The 23,794-nt window shown below is 40.1% G+C and overlaps 1 protein-coding gene across 1 annotated transcript in view; it reads left to right on the forward strand.

The window, feature by feature from the left end:
* Chic1 (cysteine rich hydrophobic domain 1) overlaps positions 1-23,554 on the forward strand; it is a 43,496-nt gene extending 19,942 nt beyond the window's left edge. Inside the window, exons 4-6 of the mRNA XM_028891962.2 lie at positions 20,411-20,467; positions 20,728-20,787; positions 23,295-23,554. Of these exons, the coding sequence (XP_028747795.1) occupies positions 20,411-20,467; positions 20,728-20,787; positions 23,295-23,345 (168 nt within the window). The 3' untranslated portion in view covers positions 23,346-23,554. The remainder of the gene's footprint in view (positions 1-20,410; positions 20,468-20,727; positions 20,788-23,294) is intronic.
* The last annotated feature ends 240 nt before the right edge of the window (positions 23,555-23,794 follow it).

The raw sequence follows: 23,794 nt of genomic DNA on the forward strand, positions 1-23,794 counted from the left end.
TACCTGCACCAGAGGGTCTGAAAGATTTTTTTTTCCAGTCATGTGTTTTGCTATGAGTATTTCTAGTAGACTATTCAACGAAAGCTGAGATGATGCTGATTCTCTGATATCTTTCTTTCTGCCATTGCTTTGGTTAACTAAGAGTTTATACTGGAGCCAGCAGCATAGCTCAGCTAGTAAAGGTGATTGGTGCCAAGCCTGATAACCTGAGTTCAATCTCCAGATCCACATGGAGAAGAGAGAACCAACTCCCACATATTGTCTCTGACCTCCACATGCATGCATTCTCTCTCTCTCTCTCTCTCTCTCTCTCTCTCTCTCTCTCTCTCTCTCTCTCACGCACGCACGCACGCACGCACGCACGCACATCTTGCAATTTAAAAAACAATCATTTATGGGACTTGAGACATGGTTCAGAGTTTAAAAGAGTTTACTGCTCTTCTGATGACCCAAGTTCAAGTTTTAGACCCATGTCAGGAGGCTTGTAACTCCAATTCCAAGGGATCTGGAGTTTTATTCTGGCCTCCATGAGCACCTTCACAAACATGGCATACACACACACACACATTTTTAAAGATAAAATAATAAATCTTCAGAAATGACAATTCAGGCTGGGGATAAAGTAGAGTGCTTACTGCGCATGCACAAAGCCCGAAGTTCAATCCCCAGCACCACATAAACCAGGCCTGGTAACACATGTCTAACCCCAGCACTTGAGCGAAAGCTGAGTGAAGTTGAAGGCTATCCTTGGCTACATAGTACATTTGAGGCCAGGCTAGGCTACATGAGACCCTGTCTAAAAAGATCCTTTAGTGTATATTTGCAGACCATTACCCCAAGAGCCAAACCACTCCTCTATATTGTTGAACATTTAGAATAATTCTCAGCATTTAAAAAGTAAAATACTGAAACTAGAGATATAGACCAGTGAGACAGCCCTTGCCTAGAGTGTGTGAAGTTTTGGATTGTACCCCTGGCACCTCATTAATTAATTAACTAGTTTTAAAAGAAAATTTGTGCTATCCAGCCAGTTTCTCCTTTTAAGCTAGAGACCTGAGAAGACTGGACTTGAGAGAGAGTCCACTGTAGCCACGAAGGTACGTGGGTCCAGTGAGTTTCGACTTACCCCCTCTTACATGAACCACGCACGGAAGCAGCTATGGTTTCACGTTCGCTTTGAGACCTGCTCATGTCACCACCCTTACATATGAAATTACTTTAAACCTTTCCTGTTTTTTACTTTGAGCCTTGATAAATTGAGAGGGCTATTTCGAAGGGAGGATCTATTCTCATAATGCAAATATGATGATGTTTTATGAGGTAGAGCTTGTAATTACCATCATACTTGATTCTGTGTCTGTGGGGTTTTATTTAAGTATTTAAACAGAGAGTAAAAACGAAAGCCCTACCCATACATCATGTCATATAGAAAAGGAATTTGGCTTTGTTGGGAAAGACAAATAGTTCTACCTGCAATTTGTATTCAAGCATCTTGTGTTTTTCACAGAGTACATGTGTGCTCTTATGCAAAAAACGCATGAAGCTATTCTGTACAATGCTATAACTGAGATGTAACCTGCCTTTGAAGCTTTTGGGGGTGTTTTTTGAGACTGTGTCCCTATCCCAGGCTGGCCTTGAACTGACTATGTAGTTGAGGATGGCCTTGAACTTGTGATCCTGCATCCACCTCCTGAATGCTAAGATTATAGGCTACTATAGTACTACTAGGCCTAGTGTATATAGTGCTGGGAATGGAACCCTGGGCTTTTAAGTGCATGTTGGGCAAGCGCTATAGCAACTAAGTTAACATCCATAGGTCCAACCACTTATCTTTTATCTTCTGCTGAACTTGAATCATTTGCCTATAGTCATATATAAGAAAATAATTGTGTTTATAACATATAAATAATATGAAGGGTTAATGAGTGTGCTTTTTGGTCAGCTTTACTGGCTAACAGCTGTACTCCATAAGATTTTCTTTTCTTTCTTTTTTGAGATGGAGTCTTACTGTCTAGCCCTGACTGTCCTAGAACTCACTATGGAGACCAGGCTCACCTCAAATTCACAGAGATCTACTTGTCTTTGATTCTTGAGTGCTGGCATTAAAGGCGTACACTACCATGCTCAGCTGTGTGTAAGATTTTCATCTGCTTTCCAGAGTACAGTAGTTAATACTGAGCTAACTTGATACACAGTCAGTCGGAGAGTCACCCATCCAGTAATTTTTCAAATACCTTTTTGACAAAGAATTTACATATCATGAAACTTACTCATATTAAGAAGATGAACCATGTGGCTGGAGAGAGTGCTTAGCAGTTAAGAGCACTGGCTGCTCTTCCAGAGGAGCTGGGTTCAATTCCCAGCACCAACGTGGTGGCTCACAACCATCTGCAATGGGATCTGATGCCCTCTTCTAGTGTGCAACATGCACACAGAGCACTCATATATGTTAAACACATAAATAAATCTTTTTTAAAAGATGAATCATTTAGTTTTAGTATATTTACAAGTAGTGCTTGTGTGACCATTGCTACACAGTCTAACTTTAGAACATTTTCTTCATTTTAAAAGGAAATCTTGGGATCATTTGTAGTGAGTACAGATTTCTCCCCAGTCCCCTCCCAATCCCAAACAAGTTTCAATCTACTTTCCCTCTCATGTTTCCTTTACATTATTTTACATTTTTTGTATTTATATTTTTCATAAATATAAAATTATATTTATAGTATAAATTTTTTTATTGTACTTTTTTTTTTTTTTGGTTTTTCGAGACAGGGTTTCTCTGTAGCTTGCCTTTCCTGAACTCACTTGTAGCCAGCTGCTCGATCTCACAGAGATCACTGCTCTGCTCCGAGTGCTAGGATTAAAGGCTTGCGCCACCACCGCCCGGCCGTAGTTTTTTGGTTTTTTTTTTTAAGATTTATTTATTTATTATGTATACAGTTTCTGCTGCATGTATGCTGCAGCAGGAGGCACTAGATTTTATTACAGATGTGTTGTGAAACATGTGGTTGCTGGAATTGAACTCAGACTCTGAAGAGCAGTCAGTTTCTTAACTCTGACATCTCTCAGCCATATTGTACTTTATATTATAAATATATTTTTACTTTATAAATTTATATTTCCTTTATATTCCTACATATTTCTTCATGGCTGCCTTTGAAACCAAGAATAATTGCTTTTATTGGGTAGAAACACATACAAAACTTGCCTGTGAAGTGACTTTCAAGTATATAATTCAATGGCATTAAAACTATTAACAGGCAGCGTGTGGCGCATGCTTTAATCCAGCATTGGAGCTGACAGGCGGATCTCTGTGAGTTCGAGCAGCTGGCTACAAGTGAGCTCCAGAAAGCACAAAGCTACACAGAGAAACCCTGTCTCAAAAAAACAAAAAAAAAAAAAGATAATTTCCAAAAAGAAAACAAAACAAAACAAAACAAAAAAAAGCGGGAGTTGGTGGCGCACGCCTTTAATCCTAGCACTCGGAGCAGAGCAGCGGATCTCTGTGAGTTCGAGGCAGCCTGGCTACCAAGTGAGCTCAGAAAGGTGCAAAGCTACACAGAGAAACCCTGTCTCGAAAAGCAAAAAAAAAAAAAAAACTATTAACACTGTCATATAGCCATCAATCACCATTCTGCAGTTCCAGAACTTTTTTATCATCTCCAAGGAAAAACCCCATGCCCATTAAGCAGTCCTTCTCCATTTCTCATCACCCCAGGAAGTTAAGAAGTGCTCCCTCCTCTTTATCTTTCAGTTTTAAAAGAATTAATATTAATTCTGAAATATACTTGGGAGACTGTACTATGAAAGCCTGGGACTTACTGTGTTGGCAACAGTTTGATTTGCATGCACTCTCTTGACTTGGCTTAGTCAGATTTACTCAGGCTTATTCAGATTTTGTATTTTTTAATTATTTTTTTTAACATCTCAACCAAAGTTTCCCTCCCTCCTCTCCCAGTCCCTCCCCAATGGAGTCAATTTTAGGAATGTGTTCTCTTTGTCTAGGTTATATAGGTGATCTGCATAGCATTCTTCTTGTATCCTCCCCTGATCCTCATTCCTATAAGGTTGATCGTAAAATTCCTGGCTCAATCATTTGAGTCTTCTCATGTCACTAGATGTTTAGCATATTTGTCAGTATGTTCAAAGACAGGATCTTTTGGTGTTTTGTTTTGTTCCTACTCTTTTTTTCTTTTTGTCTTTCTTCCAATGCCTTTGGATTTAAGTTGCTCGCTTTTCTAATTCCTTAAGGTATGAATTAGGTTATTGATTTGAGACTAGCCTTCTTTATTCCTACCATCATGTATAGTTCCTTTTCCCTCTAAGCATTGCTTTAGTTGCAGCCTCTAAGTTTAGCATGTAGTAGTTTGTTTTCATTCACTATTTTCTGCTTTGCTTGTGGGTTCTTTGGACTATTCATTGCTTCAGGATATGGTGTTTAATTTCTTCCTTTGTGAATTTCTTTGTTGAGCTGCATAGTTGTTTTGTCCATTATTGAAAGTAGGATATCAAAGTCACTATTGTTCTAGAATTACCTAATTCTCACCTTAGTCAATTTTTAAACATTCTTTTTAATTTTTTTTATTGTATGTATGTTCATAATAGTTAAGTCTTCTTGATAGATTTAGTCTCTGATTTATCAGCTTACATTATTAGTGATTGAACGTTTATGTCTTCACCAAATTCATTATGTTGAAGTCCTAACCCCGAAGGATAGAGTCTTTATGAGATTATTGCCCTTATATGAAAAGACCAAAGAGTTCTCTCTCCCCATCCTCCACCCACTTTGCCTCTCCATCTCTGTCTCTCCTTCTGATATGAAGAGACATATAAAGCAAGCTCTCAGAACTCTAGCAAGAAGCCCCTCACCAGAACTCAACCATGCTGACTTCTTGATCATAGATTTCAAGCCTCCAGAACTGGGAGATACAAATTTCTGGGTTTTTTTTTCCTTTTACTGAAAATAGATACTGTATTCTTTTTGTTGCATAATATATCCTGATTATGATTTCCCCTCCCTTTACCCCTCATAGTTCCTCTCTACCTCCCCTCCCATCCGGATCCACTCCCTTTTCTGTTTCTCATTAGAAAAGAACAGGCTTCTAAGAGATAACAAAACATAATAAAATAAGATAGAACAAAAACTATCACATTGAAGTTGGACAAGACAAACCAACAGAAGGAAAAGAGGCCAAGAGAAGGCACAAGAATCAGAGACCCACTCATTCACTCACTCAGGAATCCCATAAAAACACTAACCTGGGCAGCTATACAAATTTAAACCAGTGTATGCAGTTTTGTTACACTGTCTGAACAGTTTAATTCATGTGTGTGTATATATGTATTGTCTATCTTTTTTTTTCATTTGTATGTTGTTCTTTTCCTTTTACTCAAAGTCTACTGTGCCTTCAGAAGGTATTGGATGTCCTGGAACTGGAGTTATAGGTGGTTGTGAGCTGCCATATGGATGCTGAGAACTGAACTCAGGTTCTCTGCAAGAACAGCAAGTGCTCTTAACTTCTGGGCCATCTCTCCAGCCCTTGTCCTTTTACTTTCAATCTATTTGTCTCTCTAGATCTAAATTTAGTGTCATGTAGACAATATATAGACAGGTCATACCTTTAATCCATTCTGAAAATCTCTTCATTTTCATTGAGAATTTAATCTGTTTACTTTTAAGGTAACTAATGACAATGTATTAATGTATTGATGCTTTGGTAACAAAATATCACAGACAAGATGACTTAAACAACTGAAATGTATTTCCTCATAGTTCTGGATTCTAGGAGCCCAAGATGAAGATGTCTCCAACATCTGTGCATGATGGAGCACACCTTTAATCTCAGCATTTGGGAGGCTGAAGCAGGCATATTTCTATGAATTTCAAGGGCTGCATAAAGTTTTATGGCTAACCAGGTCTACATAATGAGTGAGACCCTATCTCTTGATTTTAAAAAAATGTCTCCAAAAGGATTGTTTTTCTGAGTCTTTTGAGCAGTTAATTACAGTCTTGTCCCTGCATATTCACATGTCTGTCTGTGCATGTCTGATTCTTAATCTCTTCTTCCTATAAGAATCCCAGTCAATAAATTTATAAACTCAAGTTCCATTTGCTTTTGGGATACCATCTTACAAGGACTCCAATTTGCAGTAAGGCTCATTAAGGAAGGGAATGGCTCAGTTGCCTCTAGCCTACTGGCTATGGGTGGGTTAGGACTTCTGTTGGTCTTTTCTGTGTCGAACACACAGATTGCAAGCCCAGCGCCACTTTAAGATCTTTGGCAGCAGTTAACTCTGCAGTTCACACACAATTGAGCCTGTATGATAATGAGTATTCAGAGACAGGTAATGTCTGGGGGGCGCTCACCAACCTAAGACAGAGAGCCTATGTGGCCTGGGCAGGTGTCTCCATGACGGGTAAGGTTACCTGCTGACATCCCACACAACCTAAGTCAGAATCTCATTTTTTAGTAAAAGGGGGACCTGTAGGTCCCTGGCCCCCATTTTGGGTAACTGTTGTCTTGCTTGCTGACCTTGACCTTGATATCCTCCTTATGCTAATTCCCTCCCAGGTTCCACCCTCCTGAATGCTTAAGGGAAGTTCCTTGTCTGTGTATCCTGCATAATGGGCATTAACAGCTTAGATGCAAGATTGTAAAACATCGGTAGCAAACTTCTGCCCTCCGGGGTTCTCCCATTGTACTGTAAGCCTGTATTTAAGACCTCCTCCCTCCTTCAATAAATGGCATTCAGCATTAAAAAAAAAAAGAATTCCAATCATAACCAGGTATGGTGCCTCATACCTGTAATCTCAGCACTCAAGAGGTAGAGGCGGGAGGATCAGGAGTTCAAGGCCAGCTTCAGCTACCTATCTAATTTGATGCTAACCTGGTACCCTGTCTCAACAACAACAAGGCAAACCAATCATTATATTATACCACACCAATAAGACCTCATTTGAACTGAACTACATCCTTTAATTCCCTATCTCCACATACAATTGCTTTACAAGATACCGGGGGTTGAGACTTCATGAATTTTCAGAGAATAGAATTCAGCTTATAAAGATCTCCTTTTTCAATTTTGCTATTTGTTTTTTATCTGTCATACTTGTATTGTCACTCAATTCCTCTGTTACCTCCAGTGGTGGTTTGAATGATAATATCCTCCGTAAGATCAGATGTTTGAGTACTTTGACCCCAGTTGGTGGCACTGTTTGAATAAGTTTAGGAGGTGTGGTGTAGCTGAAGTTTTCCTGGTCCTGCCTGGCTTCCATGGCCCTGCAGCCGCTTGGACCCAAGTAAACACACAAAGGCTTATATTAATTAAAACTGCTTGGGTATTAGCTCCGGCTAACTATTGACTAGTTCTTACATTTAAATTAACCCATAATTCTTATTTATGTTTAGCCATATGGCTTGGTACCTTTTCTCAGTACTGCCTTCACATCTTGCTTCCTCTGTGTCTGGCTGGTGACTCCTGACTTAGCCTTCCTGTTCCCAAAATTCTCCTCTCTGCTTATCCCACTTATACTATACTTCCAGCCTGGCTACTGGCCAATCAGCATTTTATTTATCAACCAAATCAGAGCAACACATTCACAGCATGAAGAAAGACATCCCCAGCAGTGTGGCCTTGCTGAAGGAAGTATGTCACTGTGGGTGGGCTTTGACGTTTCATTCCCAGTTCTCTACTCTGCGCTTATGGGTCAAGATGTCAGCCCTCAGCTTCTTGCACCTGCCACCATGCTTTCCCTTTGCCATCATTGAGTCTAACCTTCTGGAACTGTAAGCCCAAATAAACTCTTCTTTAATTTGCCTTGGTCATGGTGTTTTATTGCAGCAGAAGTAATCTTATTGCAGCTCCTTATCTTACATATAACTGATTTTTGTTGTGAAGTATTGTTTGGTTTAATTTTCATGTTCTGTGATAAAATACCTGACAAAGGCAACTTAAAGAAGGAAGGAAGGATTTATTTTGGCTCATGAGTTCAAAGAATATAGTCCATCGAGTCAGGGATGACATGGTGTTGCAACTCTGTCCATGGCATCAAGAATTTGCAGGTTGAGCCAGACAGTGTGGCACCTTTAATCCAAAGCACTCAGGAGGCAGAGGCAGGTGGATCTCAGTGAGTTTGAGGCCAGCCTGGTCTGCAAAGTGAGTTCTAGGACAGCCAGAATTGTTACACAAAGAAACCCTAACTCAGAAAAAGGAGGAGGAGGAGGAGGAAGAGGAGGAGAATTTGCAGCTCATTCATAGCATGGTTGATCAGGAAGTAGAGAACTCAGGTCAGAAGTATGACCAGGCTAGACCCTTCGAAGGCCTACCTTAGTGACCCACCTCTTTCCCCAAAGGTTCCACAACCTCTCAAGACAGCAACATTAGCTGGGGATCAAGGGTTCAAACACATGAGCCTACAGGTTCATTTCACATTCAACAACCATGTATCTTCTGATTTCTTTTTGTGTATATTTTTTGTTATTTTCTTATTGGTTCCAATTAACCCCAATGCTGTGGAACAATCCTTATCTACACTATGAATATGTATTACTCTCACTGATTAATAAAAAGATGACAGGCTGGTAGCTGGGCAGGAAGTTAGGTGGAAAAGCCAAACTGAGAATAATGGCAAGAAGGAGGGCAGAATGGTGGGGGGGACACCAGCCAGCTGCCCAGAAAACAAGACGTGCTAGAGGAATAAAGCCACAAGCCATGTGGCAATACATAGATTAATAGAAAAGGATTAATTTAAGTTGTAAGAGCTAGTTAGTAACATGCCTAAGCTATCAGCTGAGCGTTTACAATTAATATAAGCCTCTGTATGGGTAATTTGGGAAGCAGCTACCAGGTATTTAGGAACAGGCAGTCAGGACAGGAAACGTCCTTTTACATGCCAACCTTTTAACACACTAGTTTGACTAAATACCGTTTAGCTTTAATAGTTCACAGACTCTGCTCCTATGTATGTCCTCACCTCTGCCTTTATGTTGTTATTGTCCCAGGTTACATCTTGAGTATTATGGGCCCATTAATACAGATAGATAATTTTCATTTTATGATTCATCTTCTAAATCCAAAGAGAAGTTACCAACTAAAATGCAACAGAACTGTTTTTTTTTAAATATGTATTCATAGCCTTGGTATTTTATTGGTGGTATCATTTCATTTTAACTTAAAGGACTCCCTTTAGAATCTCTTAACAGGCATGCCGTTCATATGATAATGAGCTCCCTCATCCCTGTTTGTCTGGGGATTTTTTAAATTTCTCCCTTTTGTGAAAAGATAATTTTCTTTTAGACATAGAATTTTGGGTTGACAATTTTTCTTTCAGCACTTAAGATATATCAGCCCAGTGCCTCTGACCTTCCTGGCCTCTGATGTGAAATGAGTTGTTCATCTCATGGCAGCTCCCTTGAAACAGATTACTTCTCTCTAGCTGCATTCAAGTTTATGTTTTTGTCTTGTATTAGTTTTATTACACATTGCCTTTTTACTTAGAATTCATTTGGCCTCTTAAGAGTGTACTTAGAATTCATTCGGCCTCTTAAGAGTGTAGCTGAAATTTTCCTGTGTCCTGGCCTGCAGTCAAATCTCTCTCACCCACCAGTCCCGCAGCCGCTAAGACCGAAGTAAACACACAGAGGCTTATATTATTTACAAACTGTATGGCCATTAGCTCAGGCTTATTACTGACTAGCTCTTTCACTTAAACTCAGCCCATTTCTGTTAATCTATATGTCACCACGTGTTCCATGGCTTTACTTGTGTGCCATTACATGCTGCTTCCTGGACAGTGGGACATCCCACAGCATAAGAGTTCTCTGTTCTTCTTAATAAATTCAAATTAATGTGTACTGTCACTTGGTTTAGGCTTTATAAGCTTCCTAAGTGGGGCTGGAGAGATGGCTCAGTGCTTAAGAGTATTTGCTCTTGTAGAGGACCCAGGTTCAGTTCCCAGCACCCACATGACAGCTCACAATCTTCCATGTTCTATAACTCCAGTTCTAGAAGGTCTGACACCCTCTTCTGTCCTTCTTAGGCACCAGACACAACTATGGTACATATGTATTCATGCAAGCAAAACACTCATACACAGAAAATAAAAATTAAAAACTTAAAATCCTTAGCCTGTCTTATAAGTCTTTACACAGTAGATAATGTCAGTTTTTATTGTGTGTGTTTGATTTTTACTAGCATTTATTTTCTAGATTTATTTCATGTTTAATTACATGCAGGGCAGTTAGTATACACATGAATACAGGAACCCACACAGCCCGGAAGCATCAGATCCCCCTGGAGCTAGTTATAGGCAGTGCTGAGCTTTGAGATATGGGTGCTGGGAGTCAAAATCAGATCCTATGGAAGAGCTACAAGCACTCTTAACCACTGAGTTAAGAGTTAGTATATTTATTATATATAGTTAGTTAGAGTTATTATATATCCAACCCAGTTAGTATATTTCTTAAGCAATATTAGGTTTATGGAATAAAATGAGCAAAAATACAGAAGTCCCATAAACCTGTTATCCCCTACTGTTGGCATCTTGTGTTAGTGTAATGCCATTTTTATAATTGATGAGCCAGTGTTGCTACATTATAATTAAGTCAAGTTCATGGTCTCCATTAGGGTTCATTCTGTAGTCTACATTTTATGGGTTTTGACAGCTAATTATTCTGTCATCACAGTGTCATACAGAATAGTAGTTTCACTGTCCTAAGTATCTACTGTACTATACCTGTTCCTACCTCTCTCCCACTTCCAAATCCTGTGCAGTCACTGAATTTTTGTCTCTAATGTTTCTGTTTCTTCTAGAAACATATGCTTAAAGTTATTTCAGATAGTCTTTTTATACTAGCTTCCTCCACTTAACCAGTATATATTTAAAGTTCTTTAACTTTTTTTTTTTTTTTTGGCTTAGTAGCTCATTTCACCAGATCTATCCTTGGTGGTCACTGGATGATATCACTCAGTTTAAGTATACCATGCTTTGTTTATCCTATTGAAGGTCGTTTTAGTTTCTTCAAGACTTGGCAATCGGGGTTGGGGATTTAGCTCAGTGGGTTTGGTCCTCAGCTCTGGAGGAAAAAAAAAAAAGACTTGGCAATCATAAAGGTGAGTGAGCAGATCTTTGAAACTCATTTGAATAAGTACCAAGAGGGGTGACACTGATCATTCAGTAGGAGTATGTTTAGCTTTGAAGGAAACTGCCAAACTGCCTTCCATAGTATCAATCCATTCTGCGTTCCTACAAGCAGTGAATACAACTTTTCTTTCTCCACATCATCATCCCCAGCATTTGGTGGTGTCAGTATTTTAGATTTTGGTCATTCTAACACATGTTCAATGATAGTTCACAATTGGTCTGATTTCCAGTTCTACAGAGCATATGACATTGAGCAGATTTGTGTGTGTGTGTGTGTGTGCTTACTTGCCGTTTATGTATCTTCTTTGAAGAGGGTTCTATTCATAATATCTGTCTGTTTGGGAATTTGGTGGTGGTGGTGGTAGTGTTTTTTAATTTGGGGGTTTTATAGTTTGGGCTTTTTGTTTTTATCTCACTTTGTAGACTAGGCTGGTCTCTAACTCACAGACAGAGATTGACCTGTCTCTGCCTCCCAAATGTTAGGATTAAAAGCATGTGCCACCATGCCCAGCTATCCCCATTTTTAATAGCTCAGTTATGGGATGTCTCCAGAAGAAGAAAAAAAGACTACACACCTTCCAGAGTCTGCTCAGAGTATGCTCACCCATCCATTTTCAAAGGGACGTCATTTTCTACCAAGACAGGGGCTGAGGGAGCTATGTCCAATTTTAATTGTTTTTCTTTTAATACTGTTCAACTTTATATATGTGTGTGTGTGTGTGTGTGTGTGTGTGTGTGTGTGTGTGTGTGTGAGAGAGAGAGAGAGAGAGAGAGAAGAGGGAGGGAAGGAAGGAAGGAAGAAGGAAGGAAGGAAGGAAGGAAGGAAGGAAGGAAGGAAGGAAGGAAGGAAAAGAAAGAGCCAGGCGGTGGTGGCGCAGGCCTTCAATCCCAGCACTCGGGAGGCAGTGAACTTTGTGAGTTCAAGGCCAGCCTGGTCTGCAGATCGAGATCCAGGAAAGGCACAAAGCTACACAGAGAAACCCTGTCTCGAAAAACCAAAAAAAAAAAAAAAATCATTACTATTTAAAATAGGTAGTTCCTTTTTAAAAGTAGATTCAATAATTGACCTTTTTATCTCATCATATCCATATTCTCTCTTTTATCTTTTCATAATAGATTCAATAATCTACCTTTTGTCATTTTTATATCTTCCCTTTTTTCTTTTTAGAGTAGATTCAATGATAATCATTTATCCTATTATTTCTTTATCTTTTTTTCTCAGAGTAGATTCAATGATCTACCTCATATCTATATTCTCTTCTTTCTTTTTTTTTAACAGAAACTCTGAATCTAATATCCTTGTTCAGCTTTTTTCCTGACCATTAACAATTAACAACTTGTAACCAACCATCATAAACAATAACAATTATCCATAAGTCATTAAATGACCAAAAAACACCCACCCCACCTCTTGGGAATATGGGCGTAGTTTTCTTAAAATTACTTCCTGCTTTCTGGGGGTGAAGACATCTTTAGGGGATCCTGAAAAGAAAGATTTTGGGCTAATTGTCAAGTCCTGGGAGAAGTAGTTGTATCATTTGTCCAGTCTCTGCATAATGGGAAATTGTAGGGCTTGTCTCAAGTCCTTGTTCGAGTAGTCTATGAATCTGGATCATCTCAGCTAGCCATCTTGAAATTGTCCTGAACAGTTTGTAGTCCAAAGCCAATCTTTCCGTGGTGTTAATCAGATTAGTGGCTTTATCATAGTCCTTGTGGAATCATCGTTGTGAGGTCCCATCATCATTTTGAAGATTTCAAAGTTCCTGTTAGGCGTGGCCATGGTTCCCTGCAGAATTTTTTTTAAATTTTTTTTTTTTTTTGGTGCCTTCTCTGTGGTTTGGAGCAATCACAGTCTGATAAATGTCTGTCTTTCAAAACCATGAATGTTCTTCTCTAGAAGAGAATATCTTCAGCCGGGCGGTGGTGGCGCACGCCTTTAATCCCAGCACTCGGGAGGCAGAGCCAGGCGGATCTCTGTGAGTTCGAGGCCAACCTGGGCTACCAAATGAGTTCCAGAAAAAGCACAAAGCTACACAGAGAAACCCTGTCTCGAAAAAACAAACAAAAAAAAATAAATAAAAATAAATAAAAAATAAAAAAGAGAATATCTTCACAGCAATTTCTCCCCACCATTTGTCTTGCCAAACTTTTCCAAACTGACCTTTGTGGATGCTTTCTGGTAACACGATGGTCCTGGCAATTCTTCTCTGAACAAGCAGTGGTAAACCCTTTGTCCCAGGTAGCAGCATCACCGCAGTCACCAACAGGATGAGAAGGAGCCAGCAACTCGGAGCAGCAGCCACTGCCTCCATGGTCCTGCCGTCACCTTTGGGGCTCGACCCTGGCCGAAACTTCTCTTTAGCAAGCCTCCTAGGCTGGCCTCAAACTCAGGATCTTCCTGCCTCTCCCTCCTTCAGCAAATCCAACAAGCATGCTCCACCACAACTGGCTGAGGGTAGTTCGGGTACCCTGAACTGAACCTGAACTTGGGCCCACAAGGCCACAGGCAAGTAGCTTTTTTGAGAACCTGACAAGTTAGGTGCCAGATGTGCCAGATGTAGCACAATTATTAGAAGGTCTTATTAATAAGAACAAACCCGGAGCCAGGTATTGGGTTGAACACTAAAAGATCAGAGAAGCAGAACAAGGCACAGCCACCTCACCTTGCCAATTCCTTAGCTGATCCTGTTTCCTCAGACTGGAAGCTTCTGAGTCCTCATCTGAATGGATCTCAGCTGAACTGCTTCTCAAAAGCCTGAAGCTTAACCAGCTCTAGTTCCTGGTTTTCACACCTTATATACCTTTCTGCTTTCTGCCTCACTCCCTGGGATTAAAGGCTCACTTTCTGGGATTAAAGGTGTGTGTCACCATGCCTGACTGTTTCCAGTGTGGCTTTGAACTCACAGAGCTCTGGATGGATCTCTGCCTCCAGAATGCTAGGATTAAAGGTGTGTGTGCCTCTATTTTCTGGCCTCTGTGTCTATCTAGTGGCTGTTCTGTTTTCTGACCCCAGATAAGTTTATTAGGGTGCACAATATTTTGGAGAACACAATATTACCACAATTATACCAGAATTTTCAAATTTTATTGATTTCAACATAATAGATTTTTTTGTTTCTCCTATATCTTCCTTTTAGTTGAGTATCTAAGAATCCATTGCTAAATCTAAAGTCACCTTGATTTTGTTTTAGGTTATAGTATAAGAGTTTTATAGTTTTGCAGTTTACATTTATGTCCATGATCTTTGAACAGATTCATTTTTATATGTGAATGTGCACTTGTTCAAGAACTATGTATAAAAAGACTATACTATCCTGTCTTCAATAAAATGTCTTTCATCACTTGTCAAAACTCAGATGGCTGTAGATTTATGTGCATCTATTTCTTCTACCTCTAATCAGTCCCATTAATGCTGTAATCGTGTTTTTCTTGTTTTGTTTTTATCAGTAGCACATTGCTCAATTAATGTGCTTTTATGGGACTGGAGAAGATGGCTCAGCATTTAAGAGCACTGGCTGCTCTTCCAAAGGTCCTGAGTTCAATTCCCAGCAATGGCAACATGGTGGCTCACAACCATCTATAATGGGATCGGATGCTCTCTTCTGGTGTGCAGATGTACATGCAAACAGAACACTCATATATACATAAAATACATGAATAAATAATTTTTTAAATGTACCTTTTATACTAAGTCTTCAGGCCAGGTAGTATCCATTCTCTGACTTTGTTCTCCTGTAGTGTTTTGTTGATTACTCTGGATGTTTACCTTTTTGTATATAAACTCTAGAATCAGTTTGTTTATATTCTCATGAAAACTTCCTGGGACTTTGAAAGTACATTAAATATGTAGATTAATTTGGGAAAATTGGACATTTTGACAATATTGAGTCTAGTTATCTGTGTTCATGGACTATCTCATTTATTTGGATAGTCTTTTATTTCCTCAGAGTTTGTAGTTTCCTTTATATTTTAGTAAATTTCTACTTTAGTATTTCTATTTGTGGGATACTCAAGGAAACAGTATTATGTTTGTAATTTCAAATTCCACTTGAGTTGGTGCTGGAATGGCGGCTCCTGGATGGAATGAATGCATTCTGCATAACAGGACATGAATTTGGGGACAGGGGAGGGCAAAATGGTACAGCCTAAATGTTTGCATCTCCCAGAATTCCTCTGTCGAAAGCTAGTCATCATGTGATGGTATTGAGAGGTCGGGTTTTGGGGAAGTGATTACGTCATAAGACAGGGCCCTAGGAATAGAATTAATGCCCTTATCAAAGAAACTCTGGAGAGCTGTCTCACCCTACTGCCAAAAAGAATGACACAGCAAGAAGATGGCTATGCATGAGCTAAGAATTGGTCCCTCACGTGACCCTGAGTCTTCAGGCAATATGATCTTGGATGCTCCAGCCACCATAACTCTGAGGAGTAATGTCTGCTTTTCGTAAGCCACTGGCTCTATGGTAAACTGATACAGGACTGTGAGCAGCCAAATACACATCCCCATTCTTTCTGCCTTTCTTATCCTATCACATTAGCTATGACAACCACTGTGATTTTTTGTTTGTTTAGTTTTTGGTTCTGGTTTTTGGTTTTTTGAGACAGGGTTTCTCTGTGTGTCCCTGGCTGTCCTGGAACTCACTCTGCAGACCAGGTTGGCCTCAAACTCACAGAGATCCTCCTGCCTCTGCCTCCCCAGTGCTGGGATTAAAGTTGTGCACCACCACCACCACCCGGCTCACTGTGATTTTTTTTTTTTTTTTTTTTTTTTTTTTTTGGTGTTTCGAGACAGGGTTTCTCTGTGTAGCTTTGGTGCCTGTCCTGGATCTCACTCTATAGACCAGGCTGGCCTCGAACTCACAGAGATCCTCCTGGCTCTGCCTCCCAAGTGCTGGGATTAAAGGCGTGCACCATCACTGCCTGGCCTCACTGTGATTTTTAATAGGAATATTGGTTATGGAGTGTAGCTAGAGTTTTCCTGCCTTGCCCACAGTCAGGACAAATCTCTGTCACCTGCCAGTCCCACAGCCGCTCAGACCCAACCAAGTAAACACAGAGACTTATATTGCTTACAAACTGTATGGCCGTGGCAGGCTTCTTGCTAACTGTTCTTATAGCTTAAATTAATCCATTTCCATAAATCTATACCTTACCAGCGTCTTTACATGCTTCTTGTCGTGGCAGTAGCTGGCAGTGTCTCCTTCTGCCTTCCTGTTCTTTTTTTTCTCCTCTCTGTTAGTCCCGCCTATATTTCCTGCCTAGCCACTGGCAATCAGTGTTTTACTTATTGACCAATCAGAGTAATTTGACATACAGACCATCCCACAGCAATGGACCTCAGCTGTTTCATAGGTGATCTTAGCTATAAACTTAGCTGTACTTTTTGTAGATATTATTTATCAAGTTGAAGCAATTCCTTTCTATTCTACTCCACTCTGTTTTTTATTTTGTCAAAAGCCTTTCCTGAATGTATTGGTATATGATCACGTGATTTTTCTTCTTAACATTTGCTAACATGATTGATTGATTTTCAAATCCCACTAGGCTGTGATAATACCTTACTGTACTTGTAATGTTTAATTTGGGATTATTGTGACTTTGTTTATAAAGAAATACTAGCTAGCCTATAGGTATATGTTTGTATAGCATCTTTATTTGGTTTGAGTACTATGGAAATAATGGCTCTATAGACTTAAGTTAGGAAATATTTGCTCTGCTCCTGTCTTTTGGATGATATTACAGAGAAATGCTAATTTCTTCCTTAATTTCATAGAATTCAGCAGTGAATCCATCTAGGTCAAATGATGTCTATGTAGAAGATTATTCATTAATTTCTTATTTTATCTTTTTTTTTTTTTTTTTTTTGGTTTTTCAAGACAGGGTTTCTCTGTGTAGCTTTGGGCCTTTCCTGGGACTCACTTGGTATTCCAGGCTGGCCTTGAACTCACAGAGATCCACCTGCCTCTGCCTCCCGAGTGCTGGGATTAAAGGCGTGTGCCACCAACACCCGGCTATTTTATCTATTTTTATGTGTATACGTGTTTTGCCTGTATGTATGGATGTGGACCACTTGTGTACCAGTTGTTCATGGAGGCCAGAAAAGGGCATTGGATCCCCTGAAACTAGAGTTACAGATAACTGAGCTGCCACTCGGGTGCTGGGAACCAAACCTGGATCCTCTGCAAGAGTAGCAAATTTGGCCAGGCTTCATACACGCCTTTAATCCCAGCACTCAGGAGGCAGCAGTAGGTGGGTCTCTGAGTTCAAAGCCCCTGTGAGTTCGAGGCTGGCCTGGTCTACACAGTGAGTTACCAGAACAGCAAGGGCTGTATAGTGAGACCCTGTCTCAAAAAAGAGGGGGGGGGGGTGTCTAGACCCATAGGTTGAGAAGTGCTGAGACTGTAGCAGAAACCTGGACTTAGACTGCCATCTTGTGTCACAGAGGCAGAAGTGACAACAGGCAAAACACAAAATTGACCCTGTTTCAAAAAAAAAAAAACAAAACAGCAAATGTCATTAACCACTAAACCATCTCCCTGGCCCAATGGTTCTCAACCTTCCTTGTGCTGTGACCTTTAATACAGTTCCTCATGCTGTAGTGATCCTAAACCATAACATTATTTTTGTTGCTACTTCATAACTGTAATTTTGCTACTCTTATGAATCGTAATGTAATAGTTGATATGCAGGATGGCTGATGTGGGGGTTGCAACCCATAGGTTAAGAACTGCTGAGACTTAGAGCAGTTAAGAACTAATCTGGACTTAGAGCGCCACCTTGTGTCACAACAGCAGAAGTGACTACAGGTAAAACAAAACTTAACTCTGAGAAAGCTAGATAGTTATACATATTTATTACTTTTTTGAGACAGAGTCTCACTATGTAGCCCTGACTGTCCTGGAACTCACTCTGTAGCCCAGGGTGGCCTCGAACTCACACAGATCTGCCTGCCTCTGCCTCCCAAATGCTGGGATTAAAGGCGTGTGCATATTTAACCCTTCCTCCTTTCTACTCCAGGATTCTGCTGCTCTCAGCAAACACTGTCTACCCACGAGGAAGGTGGCTTCCAGGTGTCCCTTACATCCATATGTCATCATATTGAGAACTAGGAATTAGACAGATTCCCCGATCGGCAGACAGAGAGGGAGAGGGGCCAGGACTAGGTAATAAACTTCCAGAATGGCTGGCTGGCTTCTTCCTCCCGCTCCTGACCTGAAGTCAAAGCCGGAGGAGTTTTTTTCTCTTCCACCAGTAGGACCACTCTGCTGATGGGCCGCTTCCTTGCTGCTGCTTTTGTTGGGTTCTGTTCGGTTGTGGGAGTTCTTTACATGCCTGGAGATTCATTCAGATAAATGACTTGCAGATAATGGTCTCCCATTGTGTGTGTTGCCTTTTTATTTCTTTTTGATTTTCCCCTTGTCTGGGTTTTATATTTTGGGTTTTTTTTGTTTGTTTTTGTTTTTTTGGGGTTTTTTTTTTTGTTGTTGTTGGTGGTGGTGGTGGTGGTTTTTGTTTTTTGATGGGGTTGAGAGAGGGCCTAGGGATTTCTGGTTTTGTTTTGTTTGGGCCTGGTTTTTTGTTCTGGAGGGGATCAATATTAAAACATTGCCTAGAGCAGTGTCAAGGAGCTTATTACTTACGATCTTTTTGAAAAGGAGTTTTGTAGCTTCTGAGCAGATATTTAAGCTTTTAGTTCATCTGAGTTAATTTTTGTGTGATATAAGCTGCGGCCAACTTCACTCTTACCTTTATATATCTTGGTTTCCCAACACCATTCAGGAAACTATCCTCCCCCATTGTGTGTTTTGCTATCCTTTTTGAAAATTCCTCGATCGTGTGTGGGTGTTGGGGCTTATTTTTAGGCTCCCTGTTCTGTACTGCTGCTCTATATGTCTATGGGGGGGGGGGTGTTGTGTATTTTTGCGTGTGTGTGTGTGTGTGTGTGTGTGTGTGTGTGTGTGTGTGTGTGTGCTGGCACCCATGGAGTTCAGAAAAGGGTGTCACATCCCTGGAGTAAGAATTACACATGGTTGTAAGTCTCCCAGTATGGATGCTAGAAACTGAATCCCAGTCCTGTGAAAAAGTAGCGAGCGCTCTTAACTCTGAGCCATCTCTCCAGCCCTCTATGTCTGTCTTTCACACTAGTGTCACACTATTTTCATTATGCATTCAATTACAGTTTCACATCAGGACATAGCTTTACCTTTGTTCTTTCTCAAGATTCTTTTGGCTCTTGGGGTCTTTTGTAGTTCCATACAAATGTTGAGATTTTCTTTCTCATTTCTGTATTGAATTGAAGCAGTGTGGACAGTTCAACAATATAATGCTTCATTTCATGATCAAAATACAGATCTTTTCACCTTTCTACTGATTTTTTTTCTTAATTTTTATTCAAATGGGTCCTTCTTTCCTTCCTTCCTTCCTTTTTTTCTGTATTTATTTTGAGGCAGGATCTCACTGTGCGGCACTGACACCTGACTGGCTCAGATCTCACAGGAATGCACCTCCCAAATGCTGGGGCCTTTCCTTCTTTTATGTTAATCAGAAACCTTTTCCAGTATTCAGTAAGAATCAAAAATGCCTGGTAGTCCTAAGGAAGATGTTTTCAACAGCTTTAGAAACTTCTTACTTCCTACAAAATGCATGCATACTGAGCAGATTAGAGTGCGGAAACCCCATATCCAAAGTTTCCTGCCTTGCTGTGCCTCTCGGCTCAGGCTTCACTGTTTGCTAGGAAAACAGTCTGTGCTGAACCACCTGTAGTCCTAAGCAAGGTTCACAAACATCTGTATGAGGCCCCCAACTGCTGCTGTTCTATATTAGCACTATTGATAAACTTTCCTTTTTTTTTTTTTTTTTTTGGAGCTGAGGATCGAACCCAGGGCCTTGTGCTTGCTAGGCAAGCTCTCTACCACTAAGCTAAATCCCCAACCCTCGATAAACTTTCATAGAAATCCAGTGCATGGCCATGTACCACATATGCATGCTTCATTTGGAAAAGCATAAATTAAAATTTGATTGATGGATGGATGGATGAGTGGATTGATGGATGGATGGATAAGATCTCCTTTTATAGGTATACAGTCGTCACTCAAAGTGTTTACTTGGCTTTTGGCAGTTTTTGTATGTGCCTTTTTATCTGATTTGTAATAGAAAAAACAAAAAAATTAGTAATGTCTTACAAGAATACAAAAAAAAAAAAAGAAACATGTAGCTTATAATGTTCAGCTTATCTTCTCATGGAATCTTGATCCTTTTTCTTAGACCAGAAGATCGATTCAGAAGTTACTAGAATGGGAAAATAACAGATTATACCACAAGGTAAGAAATTGAAGGCAAATAGGTGCCCCATTTGTGTATTTGTATTATCAAATTAAAAAAGTAAGCACTAAGTGAATTACCCAGCATGCAAAGGACTAACGAACTAATCCTGCTATTAGCGTATGTTCTTGATAAGGTATTTGAGGTACCATTTTATGTCATGAAGTCTAGATTTTACTTTTAGTAACTCACTCAAACGCAGTACATTGTAATTAGCCAAAGATGATGGAAAAATTCTTAACCAAACTCTACCTTTTTAGCTGGCTTTGCACTGGAAGCTGACTAAAAGGAAATGTGAAAGTAGCAATATGATGGAGTATGTAAGTATGAAGCTGCTTTAATTCTATTCTTGGGATTTCACCCCAGTGCAATGTTTTACTGTGTCTGTCATCTGTTATTGGTACCTCTTAGCTTCTCGGCCGGAACTGCTGTCTGTTGGGGCTTAAAAGCCACCATTCATTTCTTTAGACTTATGGCCAACCTAAAGTTAAAAGCTTAGAGTAGATCATGTACCTCTTAGAAGAGTCTCAGCTCCTGTGCTCAGCTGGTAATGCTGTACAGCCTTCAGGTCTGTTAGCACAGACACACCCTAACATACAGCACTGATAGCAGCTGCCGCCTAGCAAAATACACTGAGGTGCAAGCTTATCAAAACACCTTACATAGGAACCGACTTCCAGTTCTGGACCCATATCCCTCGCTTTTCTTGTTTGTTTGTTTGTTTGTTTGTTTGTTTGTTTGTTTGTTTGTTTTTGCTGTTGTTTGGTTGGTTTGGTTTGATTTTCGAGACAGGGTTTCACTGGTAGCCCTGGCTGTCCTGAAACTCACTCTATAGACCAGTCTGGCCTCGAATCCAGAGAGATCCTCCTGCCTCTGCTTCTCGAGTGCTGGGATTAAAGGTGTGCGCCACCACCTCCTGGCTATCTGGTTTTTCTTTAACTTGGCTGATTTTTTTTTAAGATTTATTTATTTATTATAGTGTTCTGCTTGCACATATCCCTGCAGGCCACAAGAGGGCATCAGATCTCAGGACAGATAGTTGTGTGCCCTTAACCTCTGATAACTTGGCTGAAATTTAACTTAGAGTGAATAAACTATTGAATAAATAAAGTCTATTAGGATAGATTTGAATATAGGCTAAGAATTTTTACTGAAAATGTACAATCTTGCCAAGTGGCAGTGGCACACGGCTTTAATCCCAACACTCAAGGAGGCAGAGCTAGGCGGATCTCTTGTGAGTTCAAGGCCAGCCTGGTCTATAGAGCAAGATCCAGGACAGGCACCAAAGCTACATGGAAAAACTTTGTCTCAAAAAAAAAAACAAAAAAAAAGAAAAAAAGGAAAAGGAAAGAAAAGAAAGGAAAGGAAATGTGCAATCTCGCTAGGTGTGATTGCACACACCTCTCATCCCAGCACTTGGAAGGCAGGGGCAAGTGGATCTCTGTTTCAGGCTAGCCAGGGCTACATAATGAGATCCTATCTCAAATTTTTTTTTTTCAAAAAGAAAAGAAAACAGGCAGCTTGAATCATAAAGCATAACACCATTTACAAACAATATGATCTATCTAGTCACCATCATGGACCTTCTATTTTTCAATGTTTATCATTAACTATCCCAGGACTGAGAATATAGTGCAGTTGGTAAAGTGCTTGTCTGGCATCTACAGACCTCAGTTTGGTCCCCAGCACCGCTTTTAGCAGGCTGCCTATAATCGGGAAGTTCAAAGTCATCCTTGGCTGCAGAGTAATGTCAAGGCCTGCCTAAGATACATGGGGACTGCCTTTGTCATGATGGTAATAGAATAGCATAATAATAGAAGAGGCTCATGCTTTTAATTCCAGCTCTGCCTCCAACAGAGGCAGGAAGCTCTCCGTGGAGTTTGGGGCCAGCTTGATCTACATAGAGAATTCCAGGCCAGCCAGGAATTCACAAAAACAGAAATCTTGTGACCCTTTCTGCAATTCAGTTGTTTTCTTGTCAATCCATTTGGGCAACTCCTATTTCATAAACAACTTACAAAAAAATAATAATCCTCAACTAATATTAGCTGCTTTAATTGAAAACTAAAAACAGGTATTTTTTTCCTAATCTGTATAAAGTAGTATAAAGTAGGGTTTTTTTGTTTTGTTTTGTTTTGGTTTTGGTTTTTCGAGACAGGGTTTCTCTGTAGCTTTGGAGCCTGTCCTGGACTAGCTCTGTAGACCAGGCTGGCCCCGAACTCACAGAGATCCCCCTGCCTCTGCCTCCCGAGTGCTGGGATTAAAGGCGTGCGGCGCCGCCACCGCCGCCACCCGGCTTTTTTTTTTTTTTTTTTTTTTTTTTTAATGTTCATTGATGTTTTACCTGCATGTATTTCTGGAGCGTGAGGGTGTCAGAAGGCCTAGAACTGGGGTTACAGACAGTTGTGAGCTGCCATGTGGGTGCTGGGAATTGAACCAGGGTCCTCTGGAAGAGCAGTCAGTGCTCTCAACCACTGAGCGATCTCTCCAGCCCTGTATAAAGTAGTTTTAATCTCTTCTACTTGGCTGAAAATAAAAGGATATACAAATGTCCAGGGATATACAAATGTAGTAGAATTGTGAGTCAGGCAGTACAGCTGTTCGTGCTGGCTTGCAGGTTTGCCTGCCAGTTCCGTTTATGAAATGAATGGCCTGGTTTGTCACAACTTGTGCTGAATTCTTTGCCAGACCTGTTTCATGTATTTCACTTACTTCCTGTAATTAAGGGTGGAAGTACAATCCTTTGGAAATCAACTAGGCTTTGCAGGTTTGTGTACACTAAGTGCAACCTATTTTGTTAATATATTTTCTGTCTTTATTTTTACAGGTAATACTAATAGAATTCTTACCAAAATATCCCATCTTCCGACCCGACTGAGGAGTTTCGTTCGGTCATGTCTGTGTTATCTGTCATTTCCTACCCTTAGTGCCTTGTAGATGATCTTGGAATGGAGACAGTCTCCTTTGCTGTGTTCACTTTATTCTTTACAACAGTAGAATATTCTTCTCATTCTTTGATTTGTGTTGATTTCAGAAGACAATTTAATTTGCACATCTTTTCTGTTATTAAATGAGGCTTGTGTTTTGCACTCTCAATTTTTAAATAAATACACACAAACATATACAAGTATATGTAGTTGACACTAAAAACATCAGTGCCGGTGTGTAAAGAAACAAACAAAACCCTTGTTCTGAGCATGCTGCCTTAGGATTTTCACACTCACTGTTTCTAAATATGCATCATTTTCTAGGCTATTTAATGCTCTGGAATCCCTTACTGGACACACCCAAATATGCTTTTGGTAGCTTTTAGAAATGATTTTACTC

Source organism: Peromyscus leucopus, chromosome X (genome assembly GCF_004664715.2).
Source record: "Peromyscus leucopus breed LL Stock chromosome X, UCI_PerLeu_2.1, whole genome shotgun sequence".
Classification (NCBI taxonomy): Eukaryota; Metazoa; Chordata; class Mammalia; order Rodentia; family Cricetidae; genus Peromyscus; species Peromyscus leucopus.